Raw genomic sequence first — 19,508 nt, 5'->3', positions numbered from 1 at the left:
AATCAAGGATGATGAACAGTACACACATATGTGTACACACATAGTGTACAAATTGCTACATTTCTTATTTATGTGTGAGACGACAGAAATCAACTAAATGGGGAAAGAGGCTTTATGAGGTAGAACATAAAATTTTACAAGTCAGACAGTCTCATGGACCTGTCACACGGCAAAATTAATTCTATTCCAGACTTTGCATTCAGAACCACTTCTTTTATTTAAGTTTCAGGCTTGCAATGCCCAGTGCATTTTGAGCAAAACCACTCCTTACTACCATCCTTCTGATACCCACAGGGAAACTTGGGTAGGTGGACATACCAGGGCTGTATTTGGTGAAGACAATGATAACAGTCTAACTATTCTGACAATGCTCATGAAGAACTGAAAAATTAAACCGTAAAACTTGCATAGTATCTATCTACTCCTGCATTTTAACCATCATATTCTTGTAAATGTTCTGGTTCTAGATGACTGTTTATAGAACTTTTACATCAGGCTTAGAATGTGATGTCAAATTTCCTTTAAGAGTTGAAATGGGAGTGTAGCGTATAAACTTAAAGGATTCAGATGAGAATTTAGCATGAAATCAAGTTAAATAGTGAAATCCCATTGCAGACATTTATCCTGCACATTTAGGCCAACGGAGATTTTAAAAGTAAATTGTCCTAATCCTGCATTAAATTGGACAGTCCTAAGGGGCACTTCTGTAAGCGGAAAATTGCACGAAGATAAATTAAGGCGCTCATTTGTTACGAAGATTTTCTTTCAAAATCCCATCAGAGCCGTTAAGTGACGGAGCCGCCTTTTGCGCTTATCCGGCGGTGTTGTGTACGCATTCTTCAGGCTCCTTAATCGCATTCCTCTTGCCTTGTACTCCATGTCACGCCGTAACGAACCAGCCTTGTTCTTCGTGCTGAATTGATGTGCGCCTTTACCGTGGAGAGGGAGCTCGCCGTCTCGTACTGTAAATCTGCATGCGCGAGGCCGACCGATAGGCCGATAAATCACGGCAGCAGATACGCTCCCAGTAGGAGAAGCAGGCGGGGCTGTTTGACTGCGGGACTGATAATGAATTCCACTGCAGCTCGCTGGCGGAGCCAGGGCGCGCAGACAGCCGTAATAACAAGACGCACTGACTGCAGACCGCTGTAACGACGGGCACGTGTCCTGCCAGCTGATGAAGCGGCTGACTGGCCTCCCTGACAGACTAGACGCCGTACGGACGCTGCCAGAACGACTGATGATGTGCCGATATGTGCAATGAACTCCCAATATGCAACGAAGCAGCCTTCTATAACACTTACCAAACTACCGATAAAACAGATAAAACTATACTATGCAGATGTATTGATTGCTGGTTGTCATAAGGACAAGCTAAATGACTGCAAGCTCTAATAAAGACAGATTGGCTGTCAAAATACTTATGACACAAACAGCCGTCTAGAATTCTATGACACAAATGCCAGTCTAGAATTCTACAGCAGTACGAACCAGAAACTTGCTCATTGTCTGGCAAATGTTCCTTGCACACATATCAGAAATATGAGCTGAAACAATGGCTTTCATACCAGAATAGAAGTGATGCACAATTAATGCACAGATGTTTGCAGGCATTGGCTGTTATACTCTACCGGCACAGGAGTCCCTCAGGACCAATTTTGAGAACCTGCTCTAGACAGCAGGTAATATGATGGGTAATTGGGTATAAATGGGCTGAATGGGTCATTGTCATCAAAAATTCTTATGTTCTAAAATATGCTGTGTATGTATAATAGTTATGCATACTACCTGCAATGTCACTTGAAACATTCAAACTACCCCAGGCACAAGCAAGCAACAGTTGGGAACCATTGTGATAGTTTGGTCACTCAGCACAGATTGCGTAGAAAGTTACACACAGTAACCAGAAGGTGGCAGCAATGGCACGCAGAAATATTTCAAGAAGTTGGAGATTTTAATACATCTGGTTCATACATGCAACTTTACTCTGTTCCCCCTGAAACTTTATCAATAGTGTCCCAGAAAAAAATAACGAAGATCGGGTTTTATGGTAACTATTACTGAAAAACAATTATATTCTATCGTATGCTATGGAATATTATCTCTATACAGTGATGCATCTTCTGACGATTTCTCCTGAAGCAACACATTCAAAAATCATCCGTAAATCATGTATCAATTATTTTCCCTCCACACAAAGATATAGATTATTCTTACAAACACCAATATTAATTACTGTTGCACTGAGAGGGAGTTGATGCAAGATCTTAGGCCAAAGAGATAAAAAATATAATAAAATGGTAACTTAACAAGCTAATATTTTCAACATGAGCGAGAAAAACATCACTAAAACACTTTTTAAAACAGACTTTGTTTTGCAGTAAGATAAGGTGGTCTGTTTAGCAAGTACACCATGTCAAATTAGAACATGGAAGATTCCAACATAGAAGAGAGCCTGGATTACAAAAGTATCTTCAACGATCAGCTTCTCTTGCTGGAAGAGACATTTCTGAAAACACCCATTGTCTGCACATTACCTTAGATTGGCAAGCCCAGAGGCAATTAGCAGTGATAAATTGGTTTGCTCTTTGATGTACTGTGCTGTGTACTGTGTTTGGAGTTCCTGTGCACTTAGCTTCCATCTGGCAGTAATTACCTAAAGCATAAACAGGAAGTGTGAGGGAAACGCACTCAGGAAAGAAATCTCTTGAGGCCTGGAACAGGAAATTGCCTGTTTGTGCATTTCTCATGACTAACACTAGGTGGCAGAGGTGGTGCATTTTTTTCCACAGTGTTCAACAGCACAGAACAAGCAGCATGAGGAAGGAGTAAGTGATGACAAGTGGATTGAGGAGGAATATGAAAAGCACCTGGTATTCCCAGTTAGATTTTACTGAGCTGAAAAACTATTACCCCTTGTGTGTGTGTGTGTGTGTGTGTGTGTGTGTGTGTGTGTGAGTGCACAATCAGGCCTACCTTGGACTCGGGGTCGCTGTTGACGCTGCGTGTGTCCTCTTCATCCGAATGCGGTTGGTGTCTGCAGAAGAAAATTATCAGGGATTAGAATGCCCAGTGATTTCATTTTTGTGCTGTTTCTTGTTCAAGGGAATTTCAAATTTCGGTTTCCTCCTGAGGAATGCCATTGTTAAACGGCAATAGCGGGGAGAATGACTGGCCATTACTAAAGGTGTGCTTCGGTCAAACTATTCAGGATGAGTTCATGCTGCGTTCATGGCCTAAGTGTCCCTGTGGAATCAGCATATCTATTGCCCTCCACATACTTAACAGGCAAGGCCAGACACAGTTCAGGCAGAGGTCAGGGGGTTATCGCTGGAGCACTGGTAGGTACATGTCTGGGAGAATGAGGTGAGACCCATATCATTTGTTTTTTTTTTCTTTTTAAAAAAAGGGAAAAGCGAAGAGCTCTTTTTAGGGAAGACTCCATGCGTGCAGTCTGACTAAGGAAGACCTCAGGTTGACACACATCACAGGGCATGTTAGAACACTACTTGGCGCACAGCAAAAAAATGTCTGTCTTCTTAACAAGTGTTTTAGTCTTGTACTCAGAATTCAAATCCAATTTTTTCTCTGCAGTAGAAAATATGATCTTTTTTATGTTACTGTTTGCTTGCCAAGTGACATTTTCTTACCCTGTTGGCCAATCTTGAAATGAGTCAAAACCTTCTCACCACATTAACAATATTTTGTCTTATGTAAAACTAAGAATTTACGACTGAATATAAGACTAAAAAACAATTATATGACTTATGGTCCCTTGTCAATGCAATCTTATCCAATGAGTGTCAGCCCATAGGAACTGACACCTGCAGCATTTCTTTAATTTAATTATTATTTGTTTGAATTTGGAGATCGGAATTAACACAAAATACTAAGATACAAAATAAAAAGTATAAAGGGTAAGCAGAGAAGGCTGCATTGGTTGTGCACTGCAAAAAACAGTCTTTTAGTCTTATGTTTTTTATTTCTATTATGTTTTTGCTAAATTGGAACATTTCAACTGTCAAGCAAAGAGTAACTTAAATAATATTATTAAGTGTTACAGTCTTGTAATAAGACTTCAAATCGTATGTTTTCTCTCAAGTAGAAAATATTAGCTTGTTTTAAGTTACTGTTTGCTTGACAAGTGAAATGTTCTAACCCCATTGGCAAATCTTGAAATGAGTAAAATCTTATATTTCTGCTATAAAAAAGATTTTAAATCTAAAGACTAAGACTTAAGACTTAAGACTAAAACACTCATTGAAAATGACTTATTTTCCGGAGAGTGCCTACCTCAGCTTGAGCGAGGCGTAGCGCAGCGTAGCGCCCTCAAACTCTTTCAGGCTGGGGTCAGGGTTGACCGTGGCTGCCTGCAGGTCCTGCAGAAAGAGGAGCGACCGGGTCAGAGCCGCGAATAGTTCACAACGGGCCCGCATTACCCACACGTCACAAGTTCAATGCCCCGTCGACCAGCCGGAGAATCCGCGGCCTCGTCTTCCAGCGACGGCATGCACGGAGCAGGAACCCCAGCGGAATACAGACGCATGCCCAGCAAAAGAAATCAAACCCGTCTGAGAAAAACCAACAGGCAAAGCCAGGATGTCGGGAGAAGACGTAATGGTGCGCGGAAACGTTCCGGAGAAAGCTTGAATTAAAAAAGGTGGCCGGTGGGTGTTTTTGTTTAAGCTGGAGATAGATAACCAGTGGAAATGAGCAGCCTTTTGCAGGGAGGGGGCCAAAAATGTGAATGAAGCAAAAACAAAAAACAAAGCACATGCTAGCAATCAGATTGTGAACCAAGCACTGTGAGTATATATAGACACTGACACAGTACATATATACTTGCCTTCCAAATCTCACTATCAATCTTTCCCCCACTGAGAAGAGCAAAATCACTCCATGGCTGTTTCTACGCACGCGGTTATGCACACAGATAAGGGGGAAAAAACACACCCAGAAGAGGAGGCAGAAAGAGGGAAAAGGGGGAAAAAAGACAAAGACAAGGACGTTAGGACTTTTTTTTTCCGGAAGGTTCTATGTTGCAATGACCGGGGGTTAGTGATAACACCAAGCAATTATCTACTGTAGAATCTGCTCCCCTGAATCAGGCGATAATTTGTGGCAGCTGAAATTAAAGAAGGTACGCACACAACACAGCGCACGCATACACACACACACACACACACACACACACACACACAAAACAGAACATGTAAACGGAAACATGGCAGGAAAAAGGGTGGGGGTTGAAGGAAGATGGTGCGTATGGGGTTGGTAAAAAGGTAGATAGGACACTATATCCACCTTCAGGCAAAAACCCCTACAGTGTATAGAGAACAGAGCCACATCCATCTGCCCTTAACCAGCCGCTACGAAGCAGCTGGACACAGGGTGGGACAAGCACACAAGCCCAACGTAAAACAGCGGAGGTTTTAAAAGACAGGAAGCGGGTGGGCGGAGTCTCAGGAAGTTCCTACCTTGTCGTCTTCCTCTTGCAGGAACTCTGGGAGACTCTCTTGCTCTGCCATGATCTGTGATGACGCTGAGCGGGGCTACAAAGACGTGGAGAACTCAGTACAACACACACACATCCCGCAGTTCACCCACAATGCATCGCATCACGGCACGGCACAGGATGGGCGCAGCGCGTACGTTAAAACGCCGCCGCGGCGAAACAGTACGGAACATCGCCGAAGCTCAAACCGGCCCGTCGACCGTTTGCCCGAGCTGCCGCTCGCTCGCAAAGCTAGCGCACGGTTTGCCGAGAAGGCGCCTGTCAACTTGTCTAAACGGAGTTAAGTGCCACCCCTTCGTCCTTGAGCCTGTAACCCCGGCAAATTCATTCGCTAATTCCCCTATTCTTCCAGCTTCTGCGCCAAAATTCTGCCTTTACTGACAGCCTCTCAGAAGCTGTCATGAGAGTGAGTTTAAAGGAGAAATAGGTCACCCAAATAAGTTGCCCAAAGAAAACACTCCAATGAAATTCAACACATTCCAGTAATCCTTCCATCTAATGTGATTTAGTAATCCAGGTTACTCAACAAACAGACAAAATGCGTTTGTTGCCGGTGGATCACTTGAACTCACTTAATCTTGTTATGAGACTTAAAATCGTATTTTTTCTCGCAGGTAGAAAAAAATTAGCTTGTTTTAAGTTACTGTTGCTTGACAGGTGAAATGTTTTTGTCCCATTGCCAAATCGAAAAAATTAGTCAAACTCTTACTTCATTGGCCGTATCTTGAGATGGACTGTGCAGTACTTAATAAGAGATTAACAGACAGATGAAATGACCAGACAGATTAATCAATCAATACAAAACTGCATTAATTTATGGATGGACAGCTGAGGGGATGAACGAACAGGAAGCCGAAAGTATGAACTAACGATTGAATAAGTAAGTATATAAATGTATGCGGTGTTTCTCTACCGTATGCCATGACTGAATACATTAAGTAATAGGCTTATTAATGGAAATATTGACAAATTAATAGAAGTACAGTATAGGAGGATCAATGTGGAAAGGAAATGGTGCACCACACCTTGGCCCAATATCCCTGCTTTATAATGGCCCATAAGAAAAAAGTCAATTACTGTATACAAAGAGATAACATAGCCTACAATCTCTCATCAATGAATGAGATGTGAATATTTGACCAGGCATCTCCTTTAAGCTTTAGTTAAAAGATTTTGTATTTTTTTAAACTGACATATACTGGTTTTCAGTTGCAGATAATGAAAAAAATGGCTTCACACAGTAACATCTTATCTAGGGGTTTATTGTGTTCCTGTACTGTATACAAACATTGGCAATCAAAAATACCTTGAGGCATGGAACGCTCTGAATATCACTAACGTCAGACGTTACGGAAATAAACATGGCATGACTTGGCACTAAAGATAGATTGTAATAGAGTTCAAGTTAACTTTTGAAAGTTCGGTCTCCTTCTTGGAAACCATTTTGAGAGCATTGTATGAAAAGTGCTGTCGAAATAAAGTTTGGAATCTCTGGAGGAATGTGTATGGAGGTCACTTTTTCCACCCTGTCAATTTTGGAAAGCGCAATCATATCTGTAGGCCCTGCCACTTCCTTCCCATTGGGAGTGCACACATCAGCCCTCGCTTCCTCTTCTGGGTGTAAAACTAGCTATCGGCTCCGTTTCATCCTTTCACTACCGAGGTCCACCAGCTGAGCTGTGCAGTCACAACGCTGTGGGCGTTCTTATTACACCGACTAGAGCACTTCTTCCTGAGGTGAAGCCAGGTTGAGCAGTGTGTTAGATCTCCTGTACTATTGTTTCAGCAAATAAAGTCCCAGAGAGGGACTTAACACTAACTCTTTTCAACAGCGCAACCTCTTTGCACTGCAAATAAGAGCTGTCTTAACAAGCATTTTTAGTCTAGTAATAAGACTTAAGGTCTTTCTTTAGATTTATTTTCTCTCTGGTAGAAAATATGAGTAGAACATATTATTTAAGTTACTGTTTGCTTGACAGTTGAATTGTTCTCAATTTGCAAAAAAGTAATAGAAATAAGAATAAGATACTTGTTAAAACTGACTTTTTTGTTTTTAGCACTGTGTTCATCACTAAGGCTACCGGAGATGACAATATAGTGAGCTCTTATTATTTCATGCCAGCTTTAGATTGTTAGTTATGTTATGCTGCTCTAGGTTATCCACTTAGATGTTTGATACATTGTATGTTCAGAGATGCTCTTCTACATACCATTGTTGTAATGGTTATTTGCGTTACTGTCACTTTCTTGTTAGAATGTGGTCACAATGAAATTACTACAGCTGTTGGTCCCTTGAGCAAGGCCCTTAACCCCACATTGCTCATGGTGATTGACCCCTGCTTAGTCTAATCAACTGTAACTCACTTTGAATAAAAGTGTCTGCTAAATAACTGTAATATATAATGTATAATGTAGATGTGCTACCAAGGGTGATCAAGCATTTTCCTTCCAAGCACCCCCCTTTGGAACAACCTCCCAGTAACAATTATATCTGCAGAGTCTGTTTTGCATTTCAAAAAGCTTTTGAAAACTCACCAATTTAAATTAGCTTTTTTATAATTGCTGTTGTCTCCTCTGTTGGCTTTTATCTTCTGTGTTTTATTTCATTTATTATTGTTTTTATATATTATTTGTTCTTAAATAATCTGTATTAATATTTAATTGTATTTGTTCATTGTTTTAAATGTTCTCTTTTTGAAGCACTTTGTAACATTTGTTTGGATTAGTGCTATATAAATACATATTTATTATTAGTATTGATGTATAGTCCTGGCCTATGGTGCAGCATGGGGAACAGTTACCTGCAATCCATTATCAAGCCTCACACTGCAAGTGTTTTAGTCTCGTAATAAGATCTAAACTTAATACTTAGTACTTAAGATCTCTCAAGTAGAAAATATTAGCTTGTTTTAAGTTAATGTGAAATTTTCTTCTTCCATTGGTCTTCTTCAAACGGTCTTACATCATTGGCAATATTTTCATTTTATTTAGCAAAAAAGTCAAACATTTAGGTTGTAAAATTATGTATTGACGACTACTATTGGCTCTGACCCTGATGACTGGGCATTAGAACCTATGTGCTTATGTAAGTTGCTCAACATAAGTGCATCTGCTAAATGCCTAAAAGAGTGGGTCGGGTGGTGAATTGCATTGAAGACAGATGGCGGGGGGATTAATGCAACTGAGCACAGACATTTTAAATCCAGAAATATGAACATGAGTGATGATAACAACACAAACTCACAAGCCTTTGACTGAGGGCACAAACTCTGAAAACTACAAGCTTGTAAAAATTCTTAAATCGGAGTTGCATAAGTTATCAACTGTAACTATGGCCAGAGTATAATTCACATTTATAGTGCCATTAAAATTTCAATTCAAATATGTATTTTTTTTATTACACATCAACCATTTTATTGAATGGTTTTCTCCATGGCCCATAAATCACCGTATTCTGCATGCTATTACGAGAAACAGCTGGCCAGCCAATCAGGTGCGGCGATATGAAAAAAAATTGAACCCCAAAACGGGAAAAAAATGGCTTTAAAAATCCGATCAATACCATCCACTATCGTTTGTATAAAGACTTATCACAGAAATGCTAGCTCTGCAGATATGTTTGGACGAGAGAAACCACCCATCATGTACAACAAGCTATAAAGCCATCAATAACACAAGCTGTGACCAGCTGCTCTGATCTTGCTGTATCATCTCCAGCCATTTGTCTGAACCGTCGCCTTGAAATAAAGACTTTGATATCAGTACAACCTTGCAGTCAGACTCAAGGGGGACTCCGATAGTGCAACTGGACCTAGAACAGCACTAGTATCAGATGAACAGTGAAACAGGAGCAAAGGAACATCAATAGTGGAAGAGGAACACTGAATCATGAGCGGGGGGGGGGGCAGTAACAAGGGAACTGTGGTAGTAGAAAAGGAGCAGGGGGAACAGGACAGAGCTGTAATCACACCACATGAGCAGGGGGACCAGCACTAGTATAACAGGAACGGTGAGTGGAAGAGAGATGTGAAACAAACAACGAACAGGATCAAGTGAACTTTGACAACACAAAAGGAACAGGAACCATGGGACAGTGACAGTACCAAAGGAACAGGAAATATGGAACTGTGACAGCACCAAAGGAACAGGGAAACAACAACCATGGAACTGTCACACTACCAAAGGAATATGGGAACAGGAACCATAGAACAGTGACATCACAAAAGGAAGCGGGGAACAGGAGAGTACAGTGGAGGGCCAGGATAAGGCTGGGACTTACGAAGTAGCAGCTGTTGACGAACCCGCAGGAGGGCACGGAGATGTCAGAGGAGGAAGACGGGGGCACCGGCTCCACTGAGCTGTCCGAGGTGGTGCTGCCTGAGCGCTGAGCCCCGAAAAACACCTCAGCATGCTACAGAGAGGAGGAGGAGGCTTTTTCAATGATAGGAAGGGATTTACAATGGTCTTGTGACAATGTTTCAACACAAAAATCTTACCTATTGCACCTTTAACAATGGCTTGCATTCTTTTCTTTCCCCCCAAAGCAAATGTGTACATTTATTAGCCTCGTGAGTGCCATTTTCATGGCCTTGCTGCATTCATCCAACAAGACCCTTTCCCTTCAGTTTCATCTCACCACATAACTAGGTGTCTGTTCAGTGCTATTCTAGTGTAGCAAGCCTGTTGTGACTGAAAATAAGACCCTGTGTCCAGACTGAAGAGACAGGACGTACAAAACTGCCATCCACAAGATTACTAAATCGTACTAAATAGAAAAGTACTAAATAGAAATAGAAAAAAGATTAGGTGAGATAGTTTGATTCATTTCAAGGTTTCCCAATGGGGTAAGAATTTCACTTGATAAGCAAAATATAACTTAAAACAAGATTTTCTACTTGAGAGAAAAAAATAAGATTTTCAGTTTAATTCAAGTTCAAGTCTGAAACACTTTCATTTATTTATTTGCAGTGCATAGAATTCCAATATAACCACAGATACATTTTACCATAATCAATAACCTGCTACATATTAAACTGTAGACTACTTCTGATTCTCATAGTTTAACATAAATTCCCTCATACAGGCACTGGAAAACAGTTCTGCTCTGATCAAGACCAGAGACATATCTAAGGCTGAAAGAAAGACTTTTGAAGTAAGAGCAAAAGTAATGTTTCAGGACGGTTTGAAAGCAACTCATCCATAAAAATTAGAAACAAATCCAACAATCAGTAATCTCATTCAGCTCTTCATCATTAAAAGGTCCACAAACAGGACTTTAATGGAGCGGATGGCTGTTGTTCATTAGAGAAGGCCGGGACAGGGTGAACTACGCGTTACTGCATGAGCCGCCGTCAGACTCGGATCACATGAACCCGCATTCCTGCAGCACTTAGCCGGAATATCCGCCCTCTCAAACCGAATCGGCCCCAAAACACATTCTGCTCTCCTGGACTTTCTCCAGGCTTCTCTTTGTTTGCAGAACGAGAGCAGATTCACAGAATTAGCATGCTAGTTTCCAGAGCAGCAGCTTCTACTGTATATGAGTGTGTGTGTGTGTGTGTGTGTGCGCGCATGCAAGTGACAGTGCGTGTGTGTTTGTGTGTGGATGTTCGTTTATGTGTGCTCATGTCTGTGTGTTTTTGTTTGTGTGTCTGTGTGTGCGCGAGTGCCTGTGCGTGTGTTTGTGTGTGTGTGTGTGCGCTTTTATGTGTGTGCATGTCCGTGTGTGTGTGTGTGTGCGCATGTGTGTGTGAGTGCCTCAGTGTGTGTGTTTGTGTGTGGGTGTGTGTTTATGTGCAGTGTGTGTGATTATCTGGATGCTGTCTGCAGATCCACCGACATCTAAGGTGACATTCACTTGCTACAAAGCAAACAGATCCACGGACAGATAAATGAGATAAAATGCCTCCTCGTTTCCTCTTCAGATATTCTGTGTCTGTCAAAGAGACCGCACTCTCTCTCTCCAAGTTGTGTCATAATGTAGGATATCTATCAGCTGGGACTGACAGACAGACCGAAAAAGAGCTGGGTTGTCAGTGCTCATCTTAAGATGGCTGATATGCACAAAGACTTTCCACGATTTAAAAAGGCCCTTGACATCACTGCCTTTGACTTGTCTCTATGCAGTGCAACCCATTTGGTCTGACTCGCCTGTCTGAGACTTCCAGATAAGTTAGCTCACTACACAAAATAACACATTTTATTTAATAGCCATTTACTTAGCAGAGACTCTAATCAAGAATGACTTCCGAAAGTGGAGAACATCAGTGTTATTCTCTGCAGGAAGGCACAGAATTCCCATTTATGTTTAATAAGTGTAAATTTAGCCAAACTAACCAAGAGCTACAACTGTAAACAACAGCAAATAGTACTACACTGCTGAGATATTTTTGCACTGCTATACTGATAATGTTAGCATCCAAAAATGAAACCCTAGTCAGAAAAAAGACAGCTAAAGGCTACAGAGAACTAATCAACCCCAACATTGTGACTGTACTCCCACAATGCTAAAATGTAAATATTTTCCCAAATCTTGCAGTAAGGCTCTAGACTGCTTGGTTGAACAGCATATGCCTCATACTGGTCTTCATACTGATAAGAGTCATGAAGCATAATTACAATGCCAAAAACCAAAAAATAAGTATCTTAGTATCATAGTTAGATTTAAAATCTTATTTCTATTACTTTTTAGCTAAATGAGACAAAAATGAGGAAAGAACGTTTCAGTTATTTCAAGATGGAGTGAGAAAATTTCACTTCATGATTTTATGTCAAGCAAACAGCAACTTAAAACAAGCTAATATTTCACAGAGAAGGGGGAGGGATAAACAGTGTTGTGGTTTGAAGATGTTTGCTGCTGCCATTCCTCTCTTGACCATTAGAGGACTGAAATTACCCATTGTACCTGTAAGTCTCATTAAAATTCTAAAAACGCTTGTTAAGACAGCCATTTTCTTGCAGTGCGCAAACAGTACCAGCACTCTGGACTGGTCTCACCTGTTCTTTATCAGGGGTGGTGGGCGAGTCGAGGGACCCCAGAGAGGCTTTGCGGGCCTCCGGAGGGGAGGAGGGCGTGGGCTCGGCTTCAGACTCGACGGGAGCGGGCGCGGTCACAGTCGCCGTCGCCGTACCGGGCCGAGCAGTCGGGCGTTCCCACTGCGTGGTGCCGGTGGGAATGTGCCAGTAATATACGCCCGCCATGTCCGCGATCTTCTTCCACCCCGGAGGCAGCTCTGGGTCCGTCTGGAAGGACTGGTCGCTCCATACGTCTGGAAAAGACGAGGAAGAACCAGGTTAAACGTGTAATGTAGCCACATCAGACGTCTGCTTACGGAGATGCTAGGTTTCACCGTTTCATGTCCAGTTTTGGTCTTTCAGTGATCTGATGCTCACATTTTGCTGTGGATTTGATGTGCTTTGGTATTGTAGATTTGTATCTGATGTAATGTTGGTCTGCTTTTTTGCACCCTTTTGCAGGTCACTGCAACTTATTGTCATGCATTTAAGGCATGTTAATGTCAACAGCCTGCCACTTCAAGATGAAATTCTACTTCATGACATAGTTATCTACACCCGGTTGGGCGACCAGCTGATGCGATTTATACCAATTCTATCCCAGATGAAGTTCAAAATAATAAAATGATAAAAGTTTGTATCACAAATAAATTATTTTCTAACTGAGACATTATGTGTGACTTCACTTATATTGATAGGAAAGCACAGTTACCATGGTGATACATTCAAAAAAAGAAAAAGTAGATCAACAGTAATGGAGGCAGAAGCACAGAGTTGTAAACATTTTAGTCAGTTTAAAAAGTGCACATGCAAACACATGAGCGCACACCATAACGTCAGATTGCACTGCATTGTGTTGCATTACTTTTGTATTTGCTCTTATCACAAGCAACTTACAATGAGAGACAACATAAAGTAAGTATCCTCTTGAGGAAAATAAACAATTGTGCGAAACGCGGCTAACCGCTAACAGCTTTCCTAGACGAGACATGTTACCAGAGATGTGTCGAGTGGCTTCTTTGGCACACTTACGTATCCAACACAAACACGCATTGAGGCACATACGTATACACAGCTGCAAGATTTTACTGTCTCTACGGGTGACGAGCTCTCTTCCCGCACCTTGCTCCAGGGAACAGCTGAGAATTATTATTATTATTATTAAATGCATCAATCCCACTTGAGGCAAAACCACATTACACACAAAATAAGGTATTTGGCAACAACCAAGATTGCGTAAACGATCGGCGGCAAACAAAGCAAAACAAACACTTTAGTGAGGAGAATTGTGCTGGTATTGACATGCTCCCGCTAGTAACAAATCCATATCAGGTGGTGGTTTTGTGCCAGAGCTAAAGCATACGGTACTGAGGGTACACGCAAGTGCTCTGGGTGTTAAGGATGGAGATACAGGGGAGCAGGGGCAGAATATCAGGGAGCAGAGAAGCAGTTACTGACAGCTGTAATCTACTGAAAGTGTACACCTCCTGGGGGAAACTGAATTTATACAGGAGGTGTCTTAAGCGATAGTAGAGCTGCTGCCTGTGTGTTTGTGCGTGTGTGTGTGCGTTTTTTTTTTGCTTGGGTGTGTGAGTGTGTGTGTTTGTTTGTGCGTGCATGTGTGTGTGTTTGTGTGTGTTTGCTTGGGTGTGTGAGTGTGTGTGTATTTGCTTGCACTTGTGAGTGTGTGTGTGTGTGCTTGCGTGTGCTTGTGGGTGTGTGTTTGTGTGCGCTACGCAGTGTTTATAGATTAGGGAGGCTGATAACTAGTCCTAAACAACTAATCCTTCACTCCCTTAATCTCAGACATTGATGGTAGTCTGCACTAGTCATCACAGGTATCCAGTGGTTGTGATGTGATCGTACACAAAAAGAGAAAGCATCTGTTCCAGGGTTCCAGGGTAGCCATATAACCGAGTGGTCAATGAACACCCACAAGACTAAAAGCCCACCTTTTCAGACTAAACCTTAATCTTTACAAATGTATTCTCTTTAGTGGTGCATTTCTTACCATACCATCTTTGCAAAAAAGGTAAACAGAACAACCATTGGTCTCCTGTAGACACTCGCAAATATGCAGCCAGATAAAAACATATACAGGCCTATCAGACGACGCTGTTAATACATATAAATGACTGACGGAACTAAAAATAACGATGCAGGCTTTCGGCTTTCGGTAAGCGAACCCCAGCGAGAGTTGTGGGGGCTTCAGGGCGGCCAAAGCGAGAACAAACTGATTCTTCGTCGGGAGCGGAGGAGCCTGCGGACCGCTGACACGGCAAACTGAAGCGCTCGCGGTGAGCTCGGACGCACGGCCACCCATCATATTTCATGGCCCGGCCCTCGTCGGGGAGATTAAATCGTGCCGGAGGCGGGCGGCGCAAAAACGTCAGCGCAGCGAGCGGTAAGGGCTTCTCTGGGGAGACAATTCAATTAGCGAACGAGATAGCGGGAGTGAAGAGCGGGCAATGAGGGGCTCGCCCATGGCGCGGGGAAGAGGGGGCGGGGCGGCCTGCAGGAAGACAGGGAGTCACACGCCACGCAAGCTGCCCCACTGGCACGCAGATGCGCAGATACTCGGAGGTAGACCACGCGCCATACACACAATTACAGAAACGTGTAGCAGCATACATACAGAAACAAATGCACAACATATACACTCAAACACAGACATGCAAAAGTACTGACACGGGTATCGGCAACCGACCTAGCCGAGCACACACTTTTATTAAATGTGTACAACATATTCAGAGACACACACCCTCAGATGTACTTTGAAACACAGACATGGGCATGAAGAGATAGATGACAGCACAGTACAGATAACACACACACACACACATACAGACTTGCACAGTACAGATAACACACACATACATACAGACTTGCTCAGTACAAATAACACACACACACATACAGACTTACACAGTACAGATAACACACACATACAGACTTGCACAGTACAAATAACACACACACACACGCATACAGACTTTCACAGTACAGATAACACACACACATACACATTTGCACAGTACAGATAACACACACACACAGACTTGCACAGTACAAATAACACACATGCATACAGACTTGCACAGTACAGATAAAACACACACATATATAGACTTGCACAGTACAGATAACACACACACACATACACATTTGCACAGTACAGATAACACACACACATACATACATACATACATACATACAGACTTGCTCAGTACAAATAACACACACACACACATACAGACTTGCACAGTACAGATAACACACACGTATAAAGACTTGCACAGAACAGACAACACACACACACACACACTTGCACAGTACAGATAACACACACACATACACATTTGCACAGTACAGATAACACACACACACATACATACATACAGACTTGCTCAGTACAAACAACACACACACACACATACAGACTTGCACAGTACAGATAACACACACGCATAAGGACTTGCACAGAACAGACAACACACACACACACACACACACACACACACACACACACAGACTTGCACAGTACAGATAACACACACACATACAGACTTGCACAGAACAGATATAAAACACTCATACAGACCTGCACAGTACAGAAAACACACATACAGACTTGCACAGTACAGGAAACACACACACACACACAGACTTGCACAGTACAGATAACAAACACACATATACAGACTTGCACAGTATAGAAAACACACACACATATAGACTTGCACAGAACAGATAACACACACACACACATACAGACATACAGACTTGCACAGTACAGATAGCACACACACATACAGACTCACACATCGACAGAGGAAGTGCAGATGAATGCACACAGGTATCAGACACACACACACACGCACACCCACAGGCCGAATGATTTAAGCAGAAACAGTCTGGCAGGAACGTTCTGTTACGGTACATTAGGAGCACATCTCTATCCGCAGTCTGATTCCACGTGAGCCTCCCTCCGGAACACGCACCCACAAGCGGACCGTCGTGAGGCACGATCCCCGGCTCTCCGCAGTCTATAACGGACGAGAGGGGGGCGGGGGCGTGTATTTCACAGCCGTAATCCTGTCTCCTGACTGGAATACCCGCCGGACGACTGCACCAATCGCAGAGCCGCAGGGTGCCTGTCCGCATCCCGGCAGGAAGAGAGGCAAACTTTTCCTTCCCCCCCCCCCTCCCTTTTCCCACCCCCGCAGGTCTGGCGTCGGCGTTACCCTGCATGCACGGCGGGAGAAGCCGGCAGAAGCGGTGCACCTACCCTCGTAATTGACAATCACAATCGCCAGCATGTAGTCTTTCCCCAGCATCATCGTCACGACTGTGACGCACCCGCGGAGGCGCCTGGAATAGAAACGCGTCCGCTCTGAAAACACCGAGCGCTCCGGAGACGTCTTATTGGCTGCTTTCTGGGACCCGCGGATGTGAGCGAACGCGAAAATGGCACCCTGCCAGACTTCCTGTCTGAGGTGGCGGGGGTGGAGGGAGGAGGGGGGGGAGCGGACTCATCGCTGGGAAGTGCTAAGCAGCAAAAGGGAGATGGGCAGTCACATCCCCCCCCCGTGGCATGCTCTGTTGTCGTAGCAACGTAGCGATCCTGCAGTGTGGCCCGGCACAAGGTCACATGACCTCTGCCGGGAATATCAGAAAAACACACACATGCAGACACACATACAACACACAACAAATAACACACACACATACACGGACACGGACACACACACACACGGTCATAAACTATGCACCCACATATATTGAAACAAAACACAAACACACACAAACAGACAAAACACCATGCTCTTTCACACAAATATGCACAGAAACACAGATAACAATAAAGGTGTGATACCCCATCCCCCTCCACAGAGCCAGTCCCTGGGGTCATTACAGAGAACCTCACAGCAAAACGTTCAGCATTACGTAAATTCTATGACATTCTGAGTCATGTAAACATTTAGAGATTAACTGCTACTGCACAGCGAAAAAAGTATTGTAATGAGACTTATTTCATTTTACATTTTTTTGTTTTAAGTTACTGTTTGCTTGACACCTCGTAGGAAATTTTAGCAAAAAAGTTGTAAAAATTGGTCTAAATTCAAGAATAAAATACTTGCTGAGACTGACTTATTTTTGGCTTTTCCAGTGTGAATGTTTTAATGTGCTGCAAATGACAAAATGAATGTGACCTGTAAAAGAATCTTATACCATGAAGTTGATGAAATCTCACACCACTGCAGCAATTGTTTTAACACACAGTGCTCTTTCGGAAAATTCAATTTACAGAAATGTTAAAATTATACAGTTCAATGTGGAAGAACCTACGCACGTGTAAATTGCTATGGATTAAAATGACTAAAATGTAAATAATGTAAATGAAGCAGGCAAACACCATGTAAATACATACCGTGCACTGCAAAACAACAAAAAATAAGTACATCTCAAAAAGTATTTTAGTCTTATATTCAGACTTAAATTCTTACTTTCATTACTATTTTGCTAAATGACACAAACATATTGTTACTGAGATGAGCCAGTTTGATTCATTACAAGATTTGCCAATGGGGTACATACATTTCAATTGTCAAAGCAAAAAGCAACATAAAACAAGCAAAAATGTTCTACTTTAGAGAAAAATATCATATTTTAAGTTTCATTACAAGACTAAAATACTTAAGGCAGATGTTTTTTACAGTGTGGATGGATTATTAAATATAGATGCGTCCAAACAAACTAGATTGCATTGGCACTACTATAATTACAACTGTGTTTTGCCTTCTGTAAGGAAGGGCCACTCCATTCAGCAGTAGCCTTGGCAGTGTGAAACTCTGTTAATAGTGCGTGAATGTAGGCCTGCGGTTTCATGGCGGTGTGAGAACCTCAGCACCTGACCTAGAACAGCGCAAAAGCACACAGAGAGGGGAAATGTTTAACGCAAACACAGGCGCACGCCCTCACCAGCCGTGGAGCCTCACTCTAGACTCGCTCTGCTCTATCATCTCATCAATAAAAATCACACAAACTGACATAGACAACAAGCAATGCCCTCATCCTACCTGCATTGTATTAAACTACAGTGAAAGGGAGACTATAGTCTTTTCAAAATGCGTGATAAAACAACAGCACAACCGAGCCAAGCTCCCAAAGGGGGAGACTAGCACTATAGGCCTATCAGACGACGCTGTTAATACATATTTGAAATGGGAATGCTGGCATTTTAATTAAGTCAATACTTGAGGGATAAACAGGCCTGTGTGGAGATACACTGCAGGAAACTTTATGAACCACCAAAATTTATCAAGATACTCTTGGCCCTCGGACTAATTGCGTTCATAGCTCCTGAAAGTGCAGATTAGAGGGCATGCTTTAGTGAGTTTGAGATTAGTGTTTACACTGAGGTCTGCAAAACCATTTACTGAGGTCCCGGCGCGAAATCACAGCTCTACGCTTCTACGTAGCCTACAGCACTAACATCCCACACGGCACGCTGCGGAGTGTGGAAAAAAACCCCACTGAATAATGACGACAAAGTAAATATTTAATGACCCAGCCTGCAAGCAGTTCTTTCCATTCATGTTTCAGATATGTTATTTCAGGGAAAATCCCCACACTAGCCCCTTCGAGTTCGAGAGTGAGTGTATGTGTGAGCGAGCGAGAGAGCGCATTGTAAATAATATACATTGTATGCGTGTGTAATGCTTAAGCGTGTTTTCGAAAACCTTGGGAGACCGGGGAAAGGTCTCATAAAGTCAGGAAACTTGCCGCAGGTGGACTTGATAAACCCGGTCTGCACAGAGCACACAGCAGTGAAATAGAGGGCCGAGAACACAGTGTCTGCTTAATGAAAAAGAGAAATTTACACAGTGTGTCACTTTCACAACGGCCAGAGGAGACAAACACCCAAAGCTGAGTCATCAATTGTGCGTTGCTCTTGAAAAATATGACAGCTCCATTT

General features: G+C 42.6%; 1 protein-coding gene across 5 annotated transcripts in view; it reads right to left on the bottom strand.

Annotated features, from left to right (window-relative positions):
• Positions 1-19,508, bottom strand: part of LOC133134983 (amyloid beta precursor protein binding family B member 2-like) — a 113,323-nt gene that overhangs the window by 47,810 nt on the left and 46,005 nt on the right. For 4 of the 5 annotated variants that reach the window (XM_061251670.1, XM_061251672.1, XM_061251675.1 and 1 more), the window contains exons 5-10: positions 12,512-12,783; positions 9,795-9,926; positions 5,478-5,552; positions 4,847-4,909; positions 4,294-4,379; positions 2,977-3,037 (exon numbers count right to left, since the gene is read on the bottom strand). In XM_061251670.1, the coding sequence (XP_061107654.1) occupies positions 2,977-3,037; positions 4,294-4,379; positions 4,847-4,909; positions 5,478-5,552; positions 9,795-9,926; positions 12,512-12,783 (689 nt within the window). The remainder of the gene's footprint in view (positions 1-2,976; positions 3,038-4,293; positions 4,380-4,846; positions 4,910-5,477; positions 5,553-9,794; positions 9,927-12,511; positions 12,784-19,508) is intronic. The other variant, XM_061251674.1, reaches the window with a different exon arrangement.

The sequence above is a fragment of the Conger conger genome, chromosome 8, assembly GCF_963514075.1.
Source record: "Conger conger chromosome 8, fConCon1.1, whole genome shotgun sequence".
NCBI lineage: Eukaryota > Metazoa > Chordata > Actinopteri > Anguilliformes > Congridae > Conger > Conger conger.
Note: the sequence above shows the minus strand (reverse complement) of the source record. Positions and strands in the feature narration are given on the sequence as shown.